The sequence below is a fragment of the Magallana gigas genome, chromosome 7 (genome assembly GCF_963853765.1).
Source record: "Magallana gigas chromosome 7, xbMagGiga1.1, whole genome shotgun sequence".
NCBI classification, from domain to species: Eukaryota; Metazoa; Mollusca; class Bivalvia; order Ostreida; family Ostreidae; genus Magallana; species Magallana gigas.
Window position 1 is genome coordinate 11,366,150 of NC_088859.1, and position 22,610 is coordinate 11,388,759.

Consider the following 22,610-nt stretch of genomic DNA (forward strand, 5'->3'; position numbering starts at 1 on the left):
TACTTATGAAATCTAGACCTAAACCAAGTCAATTTTACAAATCCAAACAAAAGCATGGCAGGCAAGAATCTTTACTGTGAAATATTGACATAGCTTAAATTTGTTTAGAGAACCATCGATCGAGGGAGAGAAAAATGAGGAGTGAGAGAAGGAAAAGTGAAATAGCCAGGAGAAAAATCGTGGATATATTGGCTTGACGCTAATGACATTATATAATAACGATAATGGAAAGCACTCTTGCTTGGACACGGAAAAAGGATTCCAAAGACAGAAGGGAAAGCGAATCCAATTGACAGGTAGGTGAGAAAATCACAATTTTAGTTTCAGGGGTTTCACTTGGTTTAATGCTAAAATGCTGAACCGATGTTCCTCAAAGTTATAGAATGAAGACGAATGCTGATGTACTCTCTCATCATTAGTTGCAACAGTAAATTTCAAGCTTTGGTTAAAAATATTGTTTTAAAATTGAAAAAAAGATATTGACAATGTGTTAACATTCGTCATCATTGCAACGCAACAACTAATAATCAAATTCATATTCATGCAGAAGATGTCACGATAATTTCAAATTATCTTAAATTTATATTTGATGAAAAGAAACCTGCAAAATGTGTCTGTAATAAATTGCAAGAAGCTTTCATTTGATATGACAGGTGGCTAAAATAAACCAACATTTTTCGCCAAGCGGCAAGTTATTAACAAATGAAGTCAGACAACATGTGTAATATTTTTTATTTCACTAGAGACGCTTTTTGAAGAATTCTGTATACTGCACTGGAATATATCTTGCAAATATTTTTCAACATTCAAGGGTACAAAATTATATTTGTGTATATAAATCATTGGCATATTTTTGCAAGTAAAAGAACTGTACATTGAATTGTACTTTGATTGAATAATTCGCCGCAAATAAAATATTTGTTCGTCCTTGACAAACATTGATGAATGGCGTCTTTATGCTAGATGTTTGATTCCTGATATTCTTTTTCAAACGGAAACTCTTTCCGTCGCCTTGATGCTTAGATGGAACTAATTTTGAAGGCCTTTGAGGGTTTTTCGTATAATTACCTAATATAAACGCATTATTCTTGAGGGAAGGCAGGTATGTTGAAGACGTTTAGATCATTATGCCTGTCTTGTTTCGCCAGTAAACACATGTGATTGTCCATCATCACACACGGGGAATGACGTACATAGAACTCTGTACTGGTTGATTAATAGTTTGCAACTGTAAGCCTTATTATAAAAAAAATTTCCATTTGTTAAAAAATGTTACCTAGCGATATTGTTCAAGCAAATGTAGTCATTATGTTAAAGACGAAAAACATCATACTGCAATGTTTCAAGCAGTTTTTCGATGAATATGAAATATCTGTGTATTTTACTAAACTTCGTGAATTTGAGATATGTAAATTAAAAGGAAACCATTTGTCGTAACGATTCATGATTTTTCTGTGGTAGACTCTTCCGGCTGAATTCAGTCAACTGCAGATTTTGAGCTATCGGGATATGAACAAGGTTATGGTTAACCCCGAACCGTAAGCCTTAAATAAAGAACATTCAACCGATCCCTTAAAAGTTCAGTAAATTCATATTTTATAAGAATTTCATTAAATATAATTCCCCTAACCATATTTTTAATAAAATGACAGATGATATTTTTTGTACTGAGGAATGCAGTCAGACATCACTAAAAGATACATGATAGTGTTTGTTTTTTTTTTATATTTATCATATAATTGTAAATACATTGTGCGCATACTGCCATGCTATTGAAATTAGAACCATTTTAACAAGAACTTGGACTTTGGGTAGTTGACTTAAACGGCAATGTGACGTAGGCCTGTCTATTTCATTGTAAGCCACTCAGCTATGGCTCTTTGATATCAACAAAATTTGTCTGGCTTTTCAGCAAAGACTACACAATCTGTGTGTTTTTCACTTGAAACTAGGGTCATTTTAAACTTGTTTTGACGCAAGAAAAAGATAGTTACATCCTACTGAAAGTCCAAGGTCTTGTTAAAATAGTTCTACATAACAGACTGTATCTGTGTGTAGTGAGATGCTTCAACTGATGTTGTTTTTTATTTCTTTTTTTTTATTTTAATATTTTTGGACCTGTGTGTATATTCTCTTCTGAAACAAGAAGAAAATGAACTATATAATCAATTAAGTGTTCTGTTTATTATAGAAAGGGGTAGAACACGCTTATTATATAATTTCATCGATATGCAGGAAACCCTCCAGCTGTGTTAAGATTGCATCTTTTCTACAGAAAAAAATTAATTGAATGTAAACACTACAATCCATTTAGCCAAAAGGGTTTTTGTCAATCTATCAGTTTATTTGCGGTTTCTTGATTGGTAATTCCTGCAGCAAAAGTCCTATAGTTTTCAATAGTGTCTATATAACAGCATTTAGCAAACTTTCGGTATTCAGCTATGAGTGTGAACAAACCCCATGGGTGACGAATTATTGGTAATTATCATCAAGTGGAGATAAGCAGGAGACTTGATAATCGAGCACCTGTCATTAGCTCGCGGAGTAGGCCTTTAATCCAATCACTGGGCTCTCCCTTGCCTCAGATGGGCTCAGCTCTAACATCTGTTTGCTTCAAGTCTCCCACTTAGTGGATACAGAGCTTACATTCGTCAAGCGCATTATACCCATTAAATAACTCTTCTAAGAAAATTACATTTTTGTCTCCACATGTATGTGATGTATTTAGTTCGATAAATTACAACAAATGTCCCCTTCATACAATGCAATTAGAGTGAAAAGATTTCCTTTTGACAAGCATTCAAAAGTACTTATTTTTAATTATATTTTCTGCATTTAACTGCATGGGTTTTTTTAATCTTAAACATTTCAGCATTGAAAATTCGTCGACCCACCCCCCCCCCCCCTCCCAGCAATGAAATAGTTATTTTGCTGTTTGACACAACTACTCAAAGTCCAAGCTGTTGTCAAAATGGTTCTAATATTCTGTGTCTGGGAGAATGAGAATGAGAGATATCTAGCTCTATGGAGAAGAAAGTGTCTGCAAAAAAAAGAGTGAAATGACGTCAAAGAAATTAACATGTAGTTTGGTATGTAGCAATGTAGTCAAGGAAACAAATCTATAATTAATGTGGTGAAATTGATAAACATTTTGTAGCTTTATTAACAAGCATTCGCTCAAAAATAAAATATTATAGGAAGACAAAAGGCAATGAACTCAAAGCAGACTTTCAAAACACCAGTTCATTTATTAATAGTTACGCAATTGTAAAATATGTACTATTTTTTAACATTACAAATCATTCGGGAGTGAAAACTGACCTTTGCCCAAAAAATAAAAATCTTTCTGCTTTTTCTTATTTCTTTCTAGTAAACAACTACAACGGCTTAATTAGTTATAACGATGTAATGCAGTTTACTCCTAAATTATTTTTTCTCTCTTTTGTCATTTTAATAAAATATTCTATTCTTTGGACAACAAAAAGCAGAAAAACTGGTGTGTAATAATGAGACAATAAACATGCAATGTGTGTTGATAAATATTGTATGTTTAAAGGAGCAAGAGCTGCATGTTGCACGTGTCTTGGAAACTCATAGATTTACAAACAAACAAACGAAAGGACCTCAACAGGCGTTGACGTTTGAAGGTAACTGCGAGGAATAGACATTATTACCGTTGATAGCTACTATTAGTGCTGTATTACTTGGCTTTGAATATCCTTGGCTTATCATCTTTTCTCCATTCCCCATCATGATGACCAAAGATTAGAGTTCCCTTTGAAAATAGCCGGTCTGAATGTACCAATATTGTTCAAATGGGTTTACTTATTGCAAATCCTTGAATAGTTGATCCCTGGTACATTTTGTATCAAAAGAGAAAGTTCTTTGAAAAGGAGTTATATGATGCAAAAGAGCTTCACTTTGTTACTGATGAAATCTCATCGTAAAAGGAGAATCATTACTGATACTTTCATTTACTTTAGAATAAAAGCATTAAATTTCAGATATATGCAATGTAATAACAATATGCATCTGAATGTAATAATCTACGAGGGTAAATCAGCAAAACCGTTACTTCTGAAAGTTTCTCTTTTTTTAACTTTGAAATGTTAAATTGTCATCAGCAACATAATTGGTGGTATTTTCTAGTTCTGCATTTAAGACATACAAGTATTTTAATGCTTATGCACCAAAATACCCTCTGAAGATTACACTTTAAATTGATTATTACTTTTTTCAACACTGGACCACAAGTCGCAGACAGATTTGGAAACCACTGAATAGACGACACATAGCAATTATGTGCTTTCTCAATGGAAGCGCCAAGGGAGAAAGAGTATTGATCCATCCTGGTCTCAACTTTACATACTATTTCTAACTTCCAGTCTCAATGGTCATTTAAGGGTGTTCGGAGAGAGAGAGAGAGAGAGAGAGAGAGAGAGAGAGAGAGATAAATCCTAAACCAAAATCTATAGTGACATCTAATCTTCTTAAAGTCAAAACCTGGCTGGTCGCCGACATATAATACCGTTTATCCTGAAAACTAAATGTGTTTATCTTTAAAGATTAATGTGTCTTTCAACATAGTCCAAGGGGCTCACTTCATATTGGATAAACACTTATATGAAAAATAATCCTAAATTATTTTCTCACATTGAAAGCTTTAAGGAAATTGGAAAGGCCGAAATTTAATCAAACGGGCAATGCAAAATAATGGCACTTCTTATCTTCATTGGCTTCTACCGGACCAATACATCTATCATTTTTTTTTCACGGAGGAGGATTTCGCACCGTCTCTGAGAGGTTTTTGTAAATGATTCCAGAGGATTTAATTAACCTGTGTCTCGTTTGCTTTCTAAATAATGCCAAGCCTGTTATTCATCTCATCGGCACTATTCATTTATCGGAGAGAAACCACTTTTAGACTGACAATAAACTTATAACCCTAACTCGCTAGAATTCACGCTCCACCATAGAAAGAGTCATCTAGTTTCATGGACACTGCTCACAGCGCGATATCGAACGGTGTTTGGCTTTATATGATGTCACATAAGATACGAAGAAAAAGACCTACAACGGCCCCTTTGCATTAGAATTAGCAGACGTGTGCAGGAGAAATTGGTGTCTCCTGTTTCTGATCCCTCAGATATACAATACTCCTAACAAGATCGGTCCGCCAGACTATCCAGACCGATCTAAGCCATTGTCTTGGGTAAAGTTTTGCATAATTGCTGAAACAGCGACAAGGAGCTAATTCTCTGCCATTGTGTTGGAAACCAAAGAGTCATTTGCCAAATTGAATTACTCCTTAACGACCCCGAGATGATGCAAGTCCATTTTTTAGGTCACTTTTTCGGGTGGTTTTCATGCTGAATATTGGAATCTTTACTCGCAATCTTTTTCCTGGATGTTTAGAATCACAGAAATTGCTTTAACTATCGGAATCCAATCAGCTTGCATGCACAAAATAACGCTACTTGTGTATTCCGTGCAGCGTTTAATGGCTCCATTCTACTGTTTTGATGAAAAGGTTAACGCTCTTCGAATTTTTTTAAAATGCGAGTTGTCTGAAAAATTCAACTTGGTGTCGTATAAGTTTCCATTTTCTAATCATTATGCGCTACTTCGTTGGAGACGTCGCTTGCAAAATGCTTTGTTAACATGCACGGCCGAGGACGATTTTTGATAGAAGTGAAAAAGTTATGTAAGGGATAATACTTTCAAAAAGAGATTTTTAAAACCGTCTTTGTTTGATACAACATATCTTTCGGGGACTCAGCGGTTGACATTTAAAGTTAAAGTTTACAGGGAAAATTAAACTATCATTGTCATGAAAATATTTGTATTTGATATGGTCTCATTGCTAACTTATCGTATAAAATACAATGTACTGCATCATAGATCTTGTCTTGTACGGTAGTACAATATAGGAGAGTATGTATCGGGTGTATGTGGCTTGGTTTGTTTTGTATGGTCTGTTTTGTTTTGTCTGTTTGTTTTTGCTTTGACTGTTTGTTTGCTTGGTTTTGAGGGGTGGGGGGGGGGTGCCGGGGGGGGGGGTGGTGCCGGGGGAGGGTCATTGTAATAATAAAACTCATCGGTATGGTATCCTAAAATGTATGAATAAACAGGGTTTTTGTTTGTTTTGTGTATTGATTTTGATTACTAGGAAACAAAGTTCAGGATATGAACTGATTGCTGCAAAAGGTTCAAATGACAACACTGTGTGCAATATAATACACATGAATATTAATGACGAGTTAAGGTTAATGTCAATATATCAGAGCTTCAAGTCTGACAGGACTCTTGGGGTTGACAATCGAAGCAAACAAAGAACAAAAAAATGGCCAAGTAAAACATAGTCAGTCGGAGTATGTGGATTGGTTACAGTTAATTACTTTACATTTTCTGTTATTACATGTAACATGTATATGATCGGTTAGGTTTACGATGTTGGTAATTAATTCAAACATATTTATTGCGAAATCAAATGGACTGTGTAACAGGCAAAGCCCTTGTAAACCCTCTCCAAAATGATGTTAGTGTGTAACAATCAGTTCGAAAGACGAGTTTTTCGTCTGTAGAAATGGTTGGTCCTTGAGAGATTACAAGGAACAACTCAAAAATTAAACCCTTAATAATAAATCCCAGTGCCTTCTGTTCATCGCATGGATATATATTATAACTATGCCCCCATACATCTACGTTTTTGGAGATAAGTTTTTGTCCAGATGAATACAGCACATATAAAATGTAGATATGAAATGTAGATCTTGTTTCTATAGAGTAAATGTGGGGTTTTTATTTATATTTGATCGCCAATAAAATGGTTGTTTGTCAACAATTTTGTGTTTGTGCTGACATATAGATGAGATACATGTAAGATAAACATCTGTACCAGAGTGACAGTGTCTGTCATATACCGACCGTATTAAAACAGGCGGGGTGAGGGAGGGGGTTCACGTTGTACAGTGCGTTTCTCCTGTGCACATAACTTTGACTACTTTGCGTGTTCAAATAGAACTCGGAAACAGTAAATATATATACCCCTCTCCCCAAAATATTGCCTTTATATGCGTTAAAACTTTGGCTATCCTTCCAAAATAAAATACATAAGTTCCGTAAAACTTAGGTACAGCCATTTCACAAATGCAAACTGCATGATATTATGGGGAGTAATGCTGTTGAGATAAATTGACACGATTTGCACGGTTTTTTTATAGAGATGTACCAAACTGGCAGAGTAATGTGTAGAAGCATCAATTGAGGTCCACCCTAATTATAAGTTATTTCCGTAATAAAAACATTACCCTTTGTGCCATTACCTTATCATTCATTGATTCATAAGCCATATATATTACTAAGACAATTCACAGTCGATTTGAGATCTTACAGTTCTTGGTTATTGAAAGGTTTTTGCAATTTTTAGCATGTAAAAAATGTTTTAACTGTACATATTGAAGCAATGAAGTTAAAAAAAGCAAAACCTGCTATCTGTTTTATATTGCAATTAAAAAGTGTCAATTATGAACAACGGTGTATGTATCATTTCAGATTTATAAGGTATTATAAACTGACAGCCCAGATGAACATTTGCATCTACGCTGTTTTTATTCGTTATGTTCGTAGAAATTAAACCTACTGGCATAAGATAATTAGTTTTGGTATTGGGATAAAAATAAATAAGAAAAAAATAAATCAGGAACAATCAAAGAGCGCTAGACTAGAACGTCATGAACTTACGTTTAAAAATAAACATCACCAGTTGCAAGTAACTGTTGTAGATAACTACAAAGATCATTGCCAGAATCGTCTACAGGTCATATCGAAGATCAGTATAGAGAGATGTCTTCCAGATATTCCGCCCCGGGTTCGGAATTCACCTGCAGCGTTGGAGAGTTGACCCACGGTCACTAAACGGCCGAGTGACAAGTGTTGGATGCGAACGACTGTATGATAGTCCCTGGGCAGCCCGCTAACCAATGCTCATGTCTCGTCTTTTTGTACTAGTCTCTGGCATTTGGTGAGAAAAGTACGAGCTAATGGAATCATAGAAGGAAAAGTCCCGCTGGAATTTAATTGAACCGTCAATTTTTAGTCTTGTTTAGCGATTCTCAACAATGCCCATGTCATTTAAAAATGTTGAAAGTAAGTTTATGAAAATTATGGAGATTCAGATTAAATCAGAGTGAAAAAAGATAACACTATATATAAATTGATAACCAGATGATTCAAAGTAAATGTTTTTCCTGATTTTATCCGGACCATGGAAATAGAACCATTTTAACAAGACCTTGGACTTTCGGTAGGACGTAGTTACCTATTTCTTGCATAAAAACAAGTTTAAAATGACGCTGGTTACGAGTGAAAAATACACCGATTGCGTAGTCTAAGCTCAAAAGCCAGACAAATCTTGTTGATCTCAAAGAACCATGGCTAAGTGGCCAACAATGAAATAGATAGGCCTACGTCACATTGCTGTTGGACACAACAATCCAAAGTCCAAGCTCTGGTAAAAACGGTTCTAACAAAATGCTTTTAACGTTATTGGGATCAGATAAGAAAACAAAACATCCTTAGTTTTCACGGTATATCATTCAAAAAATTGCCTACTTTATCAAAGTTACTTTGATAGCTCTGAAAAAAAAATAAAAGCAAATCTATCAACAATTTTATTGAAAAGATGACCCTTGTTTTCTCTAGATCAATTTCTATATTACAACGTCGGGAGCTGTCGGATCAGCTCCCAGGCCTACATTAAGGAAATGTTAGTTTGAAAGGGTTTTAACCATGGATCGTCTTCTGCAACAATCCCTCTCTTTCTCGATATTGTCCAGTTTGTTTTCCTTTACACTGTATTGACATTGCCACATAATAGACAAAGCCTCCATTCTCCGTCTCATCAAACTAAGACACGTAATTGATTTTTGTTTTGTTAAGATTCCATTATAAAACCTTGTCCGTGCTCAAAGAGCAATAGCGGCCTTCGTCTATGGTCAGTAAATACCACTCGATATGAAGCAAAACAACAAATGAACTGAACGTTTTATATGAATAACATTTTGACTTCTAATGATTAAGATGCAGTGTGTCATCTATTACACTTTGATAACGCGTACGTCGACTGCATTCACTTGTATTTTTGTGTTATGTGGGAACAGGTGCGATAAAATATATTCATTAATAAGATTTTTTTTTAGTGTGAATACTTCAAAGAATAAGATGATTCATTTGTTGTTTCATGCAGGTACGAAGATAGTGGATTATACGAATTTTTTCCCAACAATATTCGCTTCATTCATGGCCCGTATATAATACCCCAAAAAAATTATTTTCCTCATACCTTTTAAGTATCCATATAAAGTGAGTAAAAATACGTAAAGTATTGTAATTGTCGATCAGTACAATTATTAAAAGGAAGAGGAAATTCTTCTATATATATAATAAATGTTTGGAGGCGGGTTAAAAAAAATCAATGCCCTTTTATTTCAATGCAAGTACATAACTACAGGGAAATACTTCAAAATACTCACAAAAACTGGAGAAAATTCGACATCGTATTTTATTTATATACCCTAGACCAAAACCCAACAGCATTCGATTTGAATTGATTCATTTTTATCCAAAGTGATTTATTTTTTACGTATTGACATCAACATAATTAAATTCTGATTAATGGATTATATGAAAATCCACTACTCGACGAAGTACTTGTACACATTACAGAATTCACCGTTTTTAATTTTTATCACGGGAAATTGCTTGTTTTTTCTCCCTGTATGCGGTGTGACTCTTTACCAGGTGACACGAATCAAAGCATTTATGACTGCACAATAATTCCTAAAGCTAACTGTCAAACCCCATAAACGAGTTTGTGAGTTTTCACGGATATAAATTACCTTGACTGAAAATGAGATAAAAACATACGAATGTAGGAGTTGCCCTGAATTGAACCAATCGAAGGTCAAGCAGTAACCCCTTATCTTCCAGCAATAAGTTATGATTGAGAGTATGACTGTAAGTCGCTTTTCAATCAGGTGCTTGCTCGTGTCTCCATTATATTGCTGTTGCCCTGGGCTAGGGTCACGTTGCAAGCAAATGACAAACGACTGTATTATAGAATCAGATTTTACATATTAGCGGTGTCTTGTACACGGGGGCTCTCCGCAGACCAGGATTGTATTTTGTGGGTCTGATTTTCATCGAAGATTCATTGTTGTTGGGAACGGACTAATTGATCTATATCACACTTTGTTTTTATGTTATTGTGGATTTATATTAAGTGAATTACAGTTCGCACACTCTTCGAAGAAGAATATTCATGAATGTGTCACTGACTTAGGATTTTTTATGTGTCTTGGGAATTATTACTGGGCTACAAAGCAAAGAAAATTGTGGGTAAGTTTTGGTTATAGATCAGACATTAGGAACCTAATGCATCGGCATGTCAATGCTTTTGTCAATAATAGCAATAAGAATTTTTTAATGTTGCAGTAATTATTATACTTCGCCATTAACCATAGCTAAACTTATGATTATGGCGTCTGGTCTTGCAATTTTCTTCAAGTTTTTGACTCTTGAAGGCTTATGTAACCGCCAGGTAATGACCAAGTTTTAAATCTACCATTGTCTATCGAGAGAACTCGGAAATCGACTTGTCTATCGAAAGGACTCGGAAATCGGCATTACAGTTCTATATAAATGTAAATAAGAATTCTATTTCCGATAGACGGTCATGAAATCAGGGGCAATGAAAAATGTCTGATGCAGAAGATATTGGAAGTAGTGCACTATGGGTGAAATATTGATGAAGTAAATTAAACTGTTAATACAGCTGTAAGCCCCTGGTTCGTTTGGTGTGATTCCGTGAACTGGACAGACTAGGTCGGCGACATTCTCCAGGATTGTCTGCCGTGACAGATTTAATGATTCCTGTCAAACCCAGAATACTAAATATATACCACACAATTTTTGTGCGTTTATAATTAAAAACGTGTGAAGAAATAACTCCTCAAAATAAGTACAAGCCAGGACCTAATTGCATCGGGGTTTTTTTGTATGGGGGGTATTCTGCTTTCATAAAACTTAGCATCGAACAGGAATTTAATAAACAAAGTTTGCATAGAATTCAATTGCGTCTACTTTCCTGATCATTCGCTTTGAACAACTCTACAATAGCTTGATTAGGTCTCTGTTGAATTAACGCCTTGGAGCTCGCTTTCTGTCTCATAAATGGTCCCCGTACAGACTCTGTAATTGATGAGACCAGCTCGCATGAATTTCATATCCGGTGAAATCGACACTTTCTTGAAATGTTACTAGTCCACATTGGTCTTGGAAGGATTTTCGTTTATCGCTATATTGCATTTTAAAGTGACTTAATAACAATCCCTTACAAAAAGACCGTGTGATCTCGCGTTGGATATTGTGATTTGGGGTATAGTCTGATCAAGTTACTCGCTAATATAATAAATTCCCTCTGAGTCATCCATTAAGAAGGATATGTTCAAGTTTGATAAAATATTGGTATATTACAGAAATAAAGTGGAAACAATCTTAATGTAATTTGGTCTGTCGGACATGGAAATATTGGTCAGCATTGTAATAATGTAGCTGTCATAAAAAATCCCGCTGTCATAAAAAGGGGAAATGTTTGTTATATTTCGATAATTGAAAAACCCTACTGTGGACTTCCTGTATACATCTGAGGAGACAGCCTCGTACCAAATCTTCAAGAACGCGAGCACTAAGAGGAAAGCCTGTCATTGTCCCGATTTTTTGATTACATGATTTAACTGTCAAATAAATGTAGGCAGCGGCAAGGAAATGCTGGTTATATGGACCAAATGTTAGTACTCTGCTTTTCATGCTCTTCATGGAAACTTGCAGCAATGCGGCAATCAGACAGGGAACCGCATACAATCCACTTATCTTGATTAAAGATTTATGCATTTGAAGTTTATGAGAAATGTCATTGGACTCTTTAGTGTCCTCAATTAACCTAATGCACATTGGTCCAAATACAAACAATCAGAAATTGCAGGAAAAAAGGTTCAGAGAAAAAAAAGTTGTTCAAACAAAGATGTTTAGGAATTCGATTCAGCGAAAGCTAGAAATGCACAACAAGCTGTTTTTTTCTGAGCTCTGTGTGGTTATTATCTTGATGACAAAGGATTTGATACAGTTGGTTCATCATTTGATATGATGACATAGATCATGTATAATAAAGAGTTGTGCTGTGTGATTGACGAGCACTGACTGCATTGGTCTTACATTTCCTCCATTATCTAGCACAGATGTCGGCGAGATTGGGAGAAGACCTTTGACAATGGTCTGTCTCCAGTCGACGTTCAATCCGTAGGTCTGCTCATCAACCCTGCATGATTGCTTGTTATTCACGAGACCAACCTTAGAGGACCTATGGAATAGATAGAAAACTGCAGGCTCACGAGTAGCCTTCAAACTTCTCATGAAGGTCACTATGTTTTATGTTAAAAATTTCTGCGACGAAGCAAATAGTTTATGACCTGTCCGTCTAATCATGGATTGACGACTTTTGGAATACAATAATAAAGCACTACTAAGTGTAGAAGACTGACTAATTATTTAATGTATCAGTACTGTCTGCTCTTCTTTTGTGTATTTTTATTTTGGAGTTCCCTGTTTATGAAGGCATCAACATACATGAATTATTGGTAATCTTATTTTTTTTTTTTCTTCCTTTTTTTTAATTTGCATTTTCCAAGAAATGCTAGATGGAAAATACATGTCCTGGTAATAATAAAATCTTATTTGAAATCGCCCAAACAACCCAAGGTTCGGGGGATTAGCTGTAAGGTTATGTTCAGATGTGTGAATATTAATTGATATTCTGACCAAATTACGCAAAAGAGCAAATTTCAACGAAGGTAATTAAAATTCACACCGTTCCCTGCTCATAACGAAATCCAAATAACTTTTGTTTTTGTGGTTTTAAGACTTGGGGAAATCCAACGATCACGGGGAAAACCAACGATCACCAGAATAGTAAATAAAAGATATAGGCTTGGATGAAAACAATTTATACAACAAATTGTTGATTTCGATTCATTGTTATAGCATTGAATGATTTATTTTTGACGTCGTCGTGTCAATAACTGCCGTCAGGTGAGCAGACAAATTGAATAACGCGCGTTAGCGCGTTATGATAATTTGTCTGCTCACCTGACGGCAGTTATTGACACGACGACGTCAAAAATAAATCATTTAATGCTTATATTTACATTCCCTTACTGAAGAAATCAATTGTTTACTGAAATAAATCGATATAAAGTGAAGACCACGGAGGGAGTAAATTAGTAACAGCAAGAACAGCTGATTTGTAATACCGGTTTAAACTGGTTTTCACAGAGACCGTTGAGATGAGATCGACGAGCATGAAAATATAATCCATGAAAAATAACTATTGAAATGTTGCTTTTAACAATAAAGTCAACTGTTTTGTTGAATAATTATAAAACATGGTGTATTGACAACATTTATGAAATACATTTTTTAACCGATTACATAGAAATCACTGTTTGAAAACTACTTATGTAAATTACACGTAAATTCATACGCAGTGAATAGGTGTTGCATTTAGAGGCATTTAAACATCACGGAATTTAATGGAAAAACACAGTAGAATGTAAATATATAACATTGTATGTCAAGTGCACATTAATTACAAAGAAGCGGAGTGACAGAGCGGCGAGATGTCACAAGTTGTTGCATTCTGACAAGCAGAAAATATTGCACTCGATGCAACAACTTATAGGCCCAATCGGCTAGCGTGTTCTTAAAACGTCTCTCCGGGGTTTTTCCTGCATAAAACCTTTACAGATCTAGAATAACCATCAATTTATTTGTTGGAACTGCATGTAGTGGAGAGTCAATACGAGTTGGTGTCCATTGTTGATATTCTCGCTTGTTCTTATTCATCCCTCGAACTAGCGAGAAAAAAAGGATGAGAAAAAGAATATGTATGAGCGCTGACGAGGAGACATTTGCATATTAATTTGCAGTGTTGCGTTGATAAACTCTCCTCTTTCGGTGGACTTCAGTTATACAGCATTGCGATAGAACATTAAGTAGCTTACGATATAACATGTCTGACAATTTGTATTTGCCTCAATGTGAGTAGATAGACTTACCGTATATAACACCTTGATATTACCTGTGGTGGAGAAAAACGGAAATCTCTCTTTGGGGGTAAGATGTGTATTGTTTATAAACTTTCAATACTGAATTTGGATGTTAAGACATTTTTTTTTATTTCCGTGTATTTGAATTTTTTTTTGGGAAGTTAGTAGATCTGATGATATGACAACTGGTCTTAATTAAACAAGTATTTGATATTCATGATTTAGAAGGTACAAATATGCAAGGGAATCACCAGATCTGAATACTCAGTTATTTCTATAAAACTTATAGCGGTGAAATAGTTATATTTGCTCTTCCATATATGCTGAAGTGGAGTATAGTTTAAAAGTAAAAAACCAAAACAAAAAAAGAAATATTCTAATAACTTTGACTTGCTCTGTGCAAAAATAATTAATGTACATGTATTTACATGTGTGATTTATGATAATGTCCTTTACACAAATTAAGATGATCGAGAATCAAAATTTTAACGACCAGGCAATTGATTTGAGAGGAACTCAAACTGTTCTTGTCGGCTAAGGTGTTTTCATTAAAACATTCATAACTGTAAGACTTGAGCCTTGTGGAATATAATTAGATTCAAATTATACGCTTTATCTATTTCAAGCGCTTAGTGTGCATTTTAAAAGTACAGGCATGCCATTAAAAACAGAAACACCCATCATGTGTGAAATATGTCTGATGGAGCGAGGCTAAGATTGATGGTCAGATGACGAGCTTATGTATAGCCTTGGGGTATCAGAAAACATCTCTTTACCGATAATATACTTGTAGGTAACCGCTAACTAGCCAGAAAAAAGGCTTTCTATCAGAATGAGTGTGTGTGTGTGTGTGTGTCTGTGTGTGTGTGTGTATGTGTGTGTGTGTGTGTGTGTGGGTGTGATGTTGATTAATCGATTGATGACCTGGTTATTTTGTTTGACGTCGTTTTATGATTGACTTAGACCTGATTTACAGATTAAAATAGGCTAACTATAACACTGTTCGTTTTGTCTGGTTCTTGTAGGGCCAGACAAAAATGTCACTCACGTAAGCAATATACGAGATTGTATGCCGAATGTTTCCAGCTTTTTGTACTTTGTATGAAAAGGAAATATTTTTCATGGAACAACCTTTTGAAAATATAGATTCAATCAATGTATTATACTAATGGTTTCAGTTTCTATTCATATGCTTGTACGGTTGGCACCTACATCTAGCCTGCCCCAGGACCACCTTCTACGGTTTGCCAATGCAAGGCCATAACCTTATCTCATCTATGTGGTTTCCGTTTGTAGAACAGTTTTATTAGACATTTATTGAAGCCTTGCTCATAGATTTCCCTTGAAACATTTATGTTTATCACTCAGAAATATTAATACTGATTCAAATTCCCAAAATATCATTTTAAAAATCTGAATGGATACAGATATTCAGTGTAAAGTCATTTTAAAAAAGAGATTAGGTTAATTTCTTGATTACGATAAATACATTGGTTTTGAAGAAAATTATAGTACATAGAGTTATACACATTGACTTCAAACACAAGGTTCGTATCATGTTTGTCCAGGAAAAGTTTTCAAAGACAATGAATTGTTGATGAACAAACATCTACTTTGTTTACTTGAACAGGGAAAATCATGCAACCCAGTTATATCAGTGACTTTATTTTGGTAAAAAACCACGTTTTGAATTCCTAACATTTATCATAAATCACACAAAACGTAGGCTAGATCGCTTTTATTTTATTTTGCACATACAGTAAGGGCAGGTTAGTCTGAGTGCGGCTATAGCAATGGTGTGATGTACGGAGAAAATCCTTTGCTCCGGAGGGAGGTCCTTTGTTGTTTATCTTTGCTCATCTGGAGATTTCATCGCCAAATCCATTTATGGCTTATTTTTTCAATGCCACTAAACAAAATATCGTGCATACCCATTATAAATGACAAATTATTTATTGTCTTTTTTTTCTCTGGGACTCTTTAAAACCACTGCAACATGTCGGCGACTAAACCTATCAATGAAGTGCATTAATTTTACATGGTTCTGCATTAGGAAGCTACATTGGATTACACGACAATTCGAAGTATGCTGTTACATGTAAATTATGAAAAATGTTTTGTTGGACTTCCGATATATTATATTAAAATTATTCCTGGTTCAAGGTAGAATTAAACCTGTGTAACTTATAAGTAGTTCTTTTGTCAATACTTAAAAGATGCATGTGTATTATGTAGTTCAAAGAAACGACCAATTTTGTTAGACTATCATTGATTATTTTGAAATACAAAGCAACTAACATGTTGACCTTTGCCCTCATGAAGGCCATTCGCTACGTAGGTCAAGGTAAAATAAAATCTAACAAAATTTATGTAAAGCTTAATGTATATTTGACTTCCAGATCGGTTGCATTGCAACTGTTGTTTGGTATTTGATTATGAACCTGCATCTGTTATCATTTTTATTGTTTAACATATTGATGAGATAATTGATTAGCTGGATGATTAATAAGTGGATAATAGAACTGCAAGCTATACGGGTTGTTTTTGCTAAGGATTTTTATAGTACACAATTATTTTAACATCAAATTTTTGTCTTGACAAGTGTACACTAATGTAAAAAAACCTTTTCCAACAGTATCGCCTGATGCATTATGAATACAAATTAAGGTTTTAACAGAGAGTTGTTTCATTGCGTCACTTCCCCTCCAGGGGTGAAGTGAAAAACCGAACAATTAGCCCTGATTGATGGTCATAAGGTAAGCTTCAGGATAAAACAGCGGTCTGTGTATATAGCTCATTGTGCTCTTGACAACCATTCTTCCAACGTAAAGTACCTGCAACCGTTACGATTTTTACGCTTCTTTTTTAATGTGACGTGTTATATTTTTTCCCGGATCGTGTGATATACGAGTTTATCTATCTAAAACGTTTTGTTGTCTGTTTAAAAGCGTTTATTTCACTTGCTAGGCAGAATATCATTTAAAGAGGTTAGGTGGTCCACAAAGGCTATCAAATGGTCCTCAATTTTTTAATATGATTTTTAAGCTGTAAACTATCACTTAGTCAAGAAAAACATCATATATTTTATCTTTAATATTCGAATTTTTTCCTACATATATATCTTTTTACAGATCTTTCTTTTTAAGGAGATCAGAATAGCCGAAAAATGGTCACGACCATCCGACCCCCTTAATATTTGTTGAACAGTTTAATCGTGCTGTTAAAGTCCCTAGAAAATACACATAGAAGATTAATATTTGTATCCATTATAGTCCTTGCCATGAGCTTTTTTTATGGGGGAGGGGGGAAGAGGGGGGGGGGGGTAATGTTTGTGGATGTAATGCTTTCTTATCAGAAAAACCGAATACGTCAATAGATAACTTCAATTACGTTTTATCTTGCAAGTTGCAAAAGATGTTACACAGTAATAGAATCCGGAATTTGTGATGTTGATCGTCCCTGTTTAGTCAGTGTTAGGTCAAGCATGTTAAAAAGAAGATTGTTACACGAATGTTTAAGTCTAAATTTAACAAAATGCATGTTTTTGTTGCATGATAAGGAATAATATGACGTGAAAAAATAAAATGTGCATCAAAAGAAGACAAACTAGATTACATCATCGTCTGAAGATCATTCTTTGGAGAGATAACATTTAACTATTTCTATATAACAAGAATTCCAGGTAGAATATAGCATAAATCAGACCTGTACTAACTATTTCCAGGATCTTTGAGAAGAAGTCCGAGTATTTGAAAGATAAAGTCGCTAGAAAATATAGTTGGCTATTATAAAGATATAAATCAACAATTTTCCAATAAGAAGGGCAATTACGCTGGTCGTTTATCATCCCAGGGTGGCGGTATAAATAATCCTTCTGTCAGCTTTCGCTCTATCACCAGAAAGGAGGGAGTAAGACTTTGCTGTTTTCTACAGAGATAAATGAAAAATCGAACGGTAGATACACTAGGGCCCAGAGCAGTGCTTTCTTGTGAATCGGAGTAGATCCTTGGGCGTCTTACTGGCCTGTCGGTTTTTATTAAGAAAAGTACAAAATTATCTAAACTTTCTTTTATATTAATCTTCAGAGAATATTCAATCAATAATATAAAAAAGCACCGAAGAGGAAGTAGATTTTACTTATAATACTTTCATATTATACTAGATATTACAGGGTTAGAGAACTGGTGCTTTGCTTATCTTTTCCATTTTCTAAGAAGGTAGAACAATCATGTACAAATCAGCATGCCGGATAACAGAGAACAAAGAGGCAATATGAGTTGTATTTTTAAAATCTTTATTTTGTTGCAAATTGATATCATGATAGTTCTGAATGTAGCTTAATTCTTTTCGATAATAAGATCAAACCAAATTTCATCAGAAGAAAGATTTATTTGCAATGAAATGAAAAGGCAGCCCAGTTTTGTGCAAGCCGACAGTAATATGTAAGTTTGCTTCGATATCAGTCTGTGGATACTTTTCACACAAAAGTAATCATTATAGTCATTTTTTAATGAAAAATTGTGATTTTGAATGAAAAATATCTGACATCAAAATTTAATTGCAGCTCATATTGTTTATAACATGAAATGCAAAATGATTTTGGCGCCAATTTTACGGATAAAGAATTTGGTTAACTCAGAATGAAACTACAATGTAACACATATCAAGTGCATAATCAACAAGTAAAAAAAAATATTTCTAATCAAGCATTTTTTAAAACTTACACTAGGTTTTTAAATTAAAACTGAATTAATGTATGCATCTATAGGATGGCATCTCTGTAGGACAGGAAGGATAACCCCACAGCTCTCTGTCGGCAACACGAGGCCGGTTGTTTCTCTTTCTAATCGATCCACACGCTCAGTAAAATTATTGACCTAGTGTCTCATTGTGTCTTGTCGAAGTTCTTGTTATTGGAAACCCGTTCGGTGTCTTTTTTAAAAGATTAAAAAATGGTTATCTTCTTTGTTCAAATTTTTAGATTTGTTTCTGGCATTAAGATTTCTGCATTCGTTAATTGTTATTTATCCATTGCCATTCTGATTAAGGTTTCTCGGTGTGTTTCTTTGGGTAAGAAAGAAATATCGATTATATATATTTACTTACCTATGTGGTTAATGGATTAAAAAGTCACCGAAAAGCTGATATTTATTTGAAATTTAAATCGTTTAATCCCATAAGCTGGGGATTTATTGCTTCCTGAAGTCCCTTTCTACCACCCAGGTACATGTATCGGGAGCGCTCTTGACATCGTATCAGATTAAAATTACCTGTTTTCATCTTCGTTGACCATTCCATGTTCGGTGATCATGAATTTATCTTGATGGCAGAAGATGGCTTGAAAATGATTTTAACACACTAAACAACGCTTTTGCTCAATATATGCTTACCAAAACAAAAATATGGGTTTTTTGACATTTCTATCAAAGATTTGTTTTTAATTGAATAGTAAGGAGTAATAGCTGTGTCATTATGTTTACCGGTATTCCCCCGACAATGTTAATAAGTTCATTGTCAAGATAAATGTGTGAAAAATAGGATTTTTCGTTAAATGTTGATTTTTATCTGTTGTTTTACCTCCTGTGAGACTATTTATTAAGAAGGAGAGTAAGTGTGGGTTATGTAAAACATATAGCTTGCGCACTGAAAAAATGATTCCATGTGTGTTGCTTAAAGTTATAGTGCAATCCAGTTACCTAAGTATTTTTATGGAGAGTAGAAAGTGTTGCTAAATTTTTGGGTAAAATTGTAATTGTTATTTTTTGGTATTTAGAGTCAACGTCTTTCGTGGTCAAAACAAGGAAATCAAATCCTTAAAAAATTAATTCCTTGCATGCAACTTAACGATTCAACTTGATAAATTTCTATAGTAGTTGTATATTCTGCACAGAAATTCATCATCAAACCTTGCTTTTTTATCTTTTGCACGATTTAGGAAGTAAATTCTGTAGAAGACCAATAACTCTGACGATCTGCTGGTTTTTCACTGCATGTGCTCATCTTTATTTCCTTCGTTTTCACACAATCATTTTCTCGTCAGCTCTTTTATTTCCTCTACAAATTCGTTAAGCACAGAAACTAAAGCCTTCAACCCCCCCCCCCCACTTTTCTTTTTACCTGATCTGCTGCACAGGTGCCTCATCATGCTATGGCCCTCGTTTACGTAATAACCTTGTATAGTTTCGTTTGTTTGTTGTGCACCTTTTCGTAGCTGTAATTTGCATTTAATACCGGTTTCACTGTCAGAGTTTTGTACATCAATCAAGGTTCACCTGTATGCTTGACTTGTCCTAGGAATTGGAATTTAGAAGTCAGAGAGACAAATGATAAACGCTATTAAACAAAGACAATTTGTCTTCATGTAAACACTTCCCTATATTTCAAGATCTCAAGTGTGTGAGAAGTTATGTTTTTAGCGAAAACATTAATACCGGTAACATTTTCCCCAAGAATGATAAAACATTTTAAGCATCTGTTTTCAAATTCTTTTGCAATCTTTAGAGGCATTTAAATTTTGTCGACCAAATATCAATAATTCGAGATATTCGATAAACGTGAAACAAACAGGCTATTGCACAGTTTGAGAGAATCATAAATTCTAACATCCATCATGAATCTAACGATCGAAGCCTGTAAGTATTGTTTTATTGCTAGCTGCAAAGATCTGCCTTTTTTTAAAGCAGTGGTATTGCCTTTTATTTGGATTTGGGTTTGATGCTTTCTACAGTGAATTTACGGTGTTTGCATTGCGTGTATATCGGTAGAGGCATTCGGTAATTGAAGTTGTATAGACGTCAAGTTGCTTGCTTTTCCCCGTGGAGGGATTTCGTTCCATTGCATTAACAAAATTCACTTCGACAAACAAGGACAAATAATCAGTTATTTACTCAAGTACAGTAAATGCGACTTAATGGTCAAATGATTATTTGATAAATGTGTAACATATTTGTTCATTTTGATACAAATTATAGAGCGTTGGCTTTGAAAACGAAATCCGCAATGACATCGAAGTCTTGGGGGTTCCTGATATGAGATGTGTTAATCAAATAACATGATCCCCCGACTTTGCCTCGCGAGAGCGGAAACTTTCTCTCCATGTATGATAAATAACCACATGCATCTCCCAAGGCAGATGTCTTTACACAAGGTCAATCTGACCACATATCATATTCGTTTTACGATGAAGTAAAAATAAATAAATATGAACGCGTGCCTCATAAATCGTGCATAGATCGCGGTTGCCCTGAAGTCTATATCACTTACCTTTTAATGCAGTCATTAATTGAGTTAAATGACTGTAGTACCGATGCTGTTCATTCAAATGCTTTGTCTTTCTTTTCCAGAATCACGCATTTCAAGCCAGGCCACTCGATGACAGAAGTGGGTGACATTTTAGTCCCTATTCGATAAGTACACAGGTATGACATTTACTGTGATTTCGTCATCCAGGTAGATGGAAATTATGGAATCGAAGTGTTACCTAGCAACGTTTTAGCATGTTTCACAGCATCTCTTCGAGTTACCGCTTGATTTAGCCAAACGACCAATCAGAAATCTTGTTGTATCTGAAAACGGAGAAAACTCATCATGCCTTTACCAAACAATACTAGCAGTACGAGCAGCAAGAGCGGATCACTGCTAAGTCGTGTAGGAGTGAACAAGCTACCAGGAGGGTCAAAAGGGCCCGCTCCTCTCCCGCTGTCTAGTCCCCCCACCGGAAACAAAATGGGGAACGGGGCTAGTGCTTCTAGCATTAACGTGGACGGGGAAAACATAGATATTATTAAACTGAAGACTCTGGTACCCGAACTTAAGAAGGAGCTCAAAATCAGGGATGCCAAGTTACAGCGCTATGAAGCCGAACTTCATGAAAAATCAAAACTTTTGGAAGACAAGTGTTTGGAAATTTCCAAACTTCGAGCCGAAGTGGACAAGCTACAATCTGTGTTACATATTAAAGTTCATAAAAATGTTGGTGCTGGGGGAAAGTTCGACTTTTTGGCCACCATTCAGGAGGATTCCCAAATGGCCGGCTCTCAGCAAGAGTTACGGACCAAAAAACAGGGTGTGTCCGCCGAGAGCCCGATGGCTCAACAGAATGGGGCTGTTGTGGAAATCAAACATATAGAGAAGGATTTCAGGTCAGTATGCGATGAAACCTTTTTATACGTAACAAAAACAGGTAAGACAAAATCCTCGCTCTGAGGTCTCATCACCTGTGCGTAAAAAGGAGATTAATTACTGGCCTTTGCCATAATACATGTAGCTTTCAACAATTAAGGTAGATATTTGTATATAATAAAGTACACGGTATATGTTCATAAAAATCGATGGGGAGTAAGTATCTAGCACCTGATCCATTAGAATGTGTACCGCCAGATTAGGCATAAAACAATATTGTACATCAAAACACTGCCTAAAAACCGTTTTATAATACGTAATAAACCA

The 22,610-nt window shown here is 35.0% G+C and overlaps 1 protein-coding gene across 3 annotated transcripts in view; it reads left to right on the top strand.

Annotated features, from left to right (window-relative positions):
- The first annotated feature begins 12 nt into the window (after window positions 1–12).
- Window positions 13–22,610, top strand: part of LOC105345094 (cGMP-dependent protein kinase 1) — a 41,587-nt gene continuing 18,989 nt past the window's right edge. Inside the window, exons 1-2 of one of the 3 annotated variants that reach the window (XM_011453115.4) lie at window positions 13–296; window positions 21,506–22,303. In XM_011453115.4, the coding sequence (XP_011451417.3) occupies window positions 21,750–22,303 (554 nt within the window). In that variant the 5' untranslated portion in view covers window positions 13–296; window positions 21,506–21,749. Of the gene's footprint in view, window positions 297–10,032; window positions 10,399–13,823; window positions 14,230–21,505; window positions 22,304–22,610 lie in introns of those variants that run through there. The other 2 variants (XM_011453118.4, XM_011453117.4) reach the window with 2 other exon arrangements.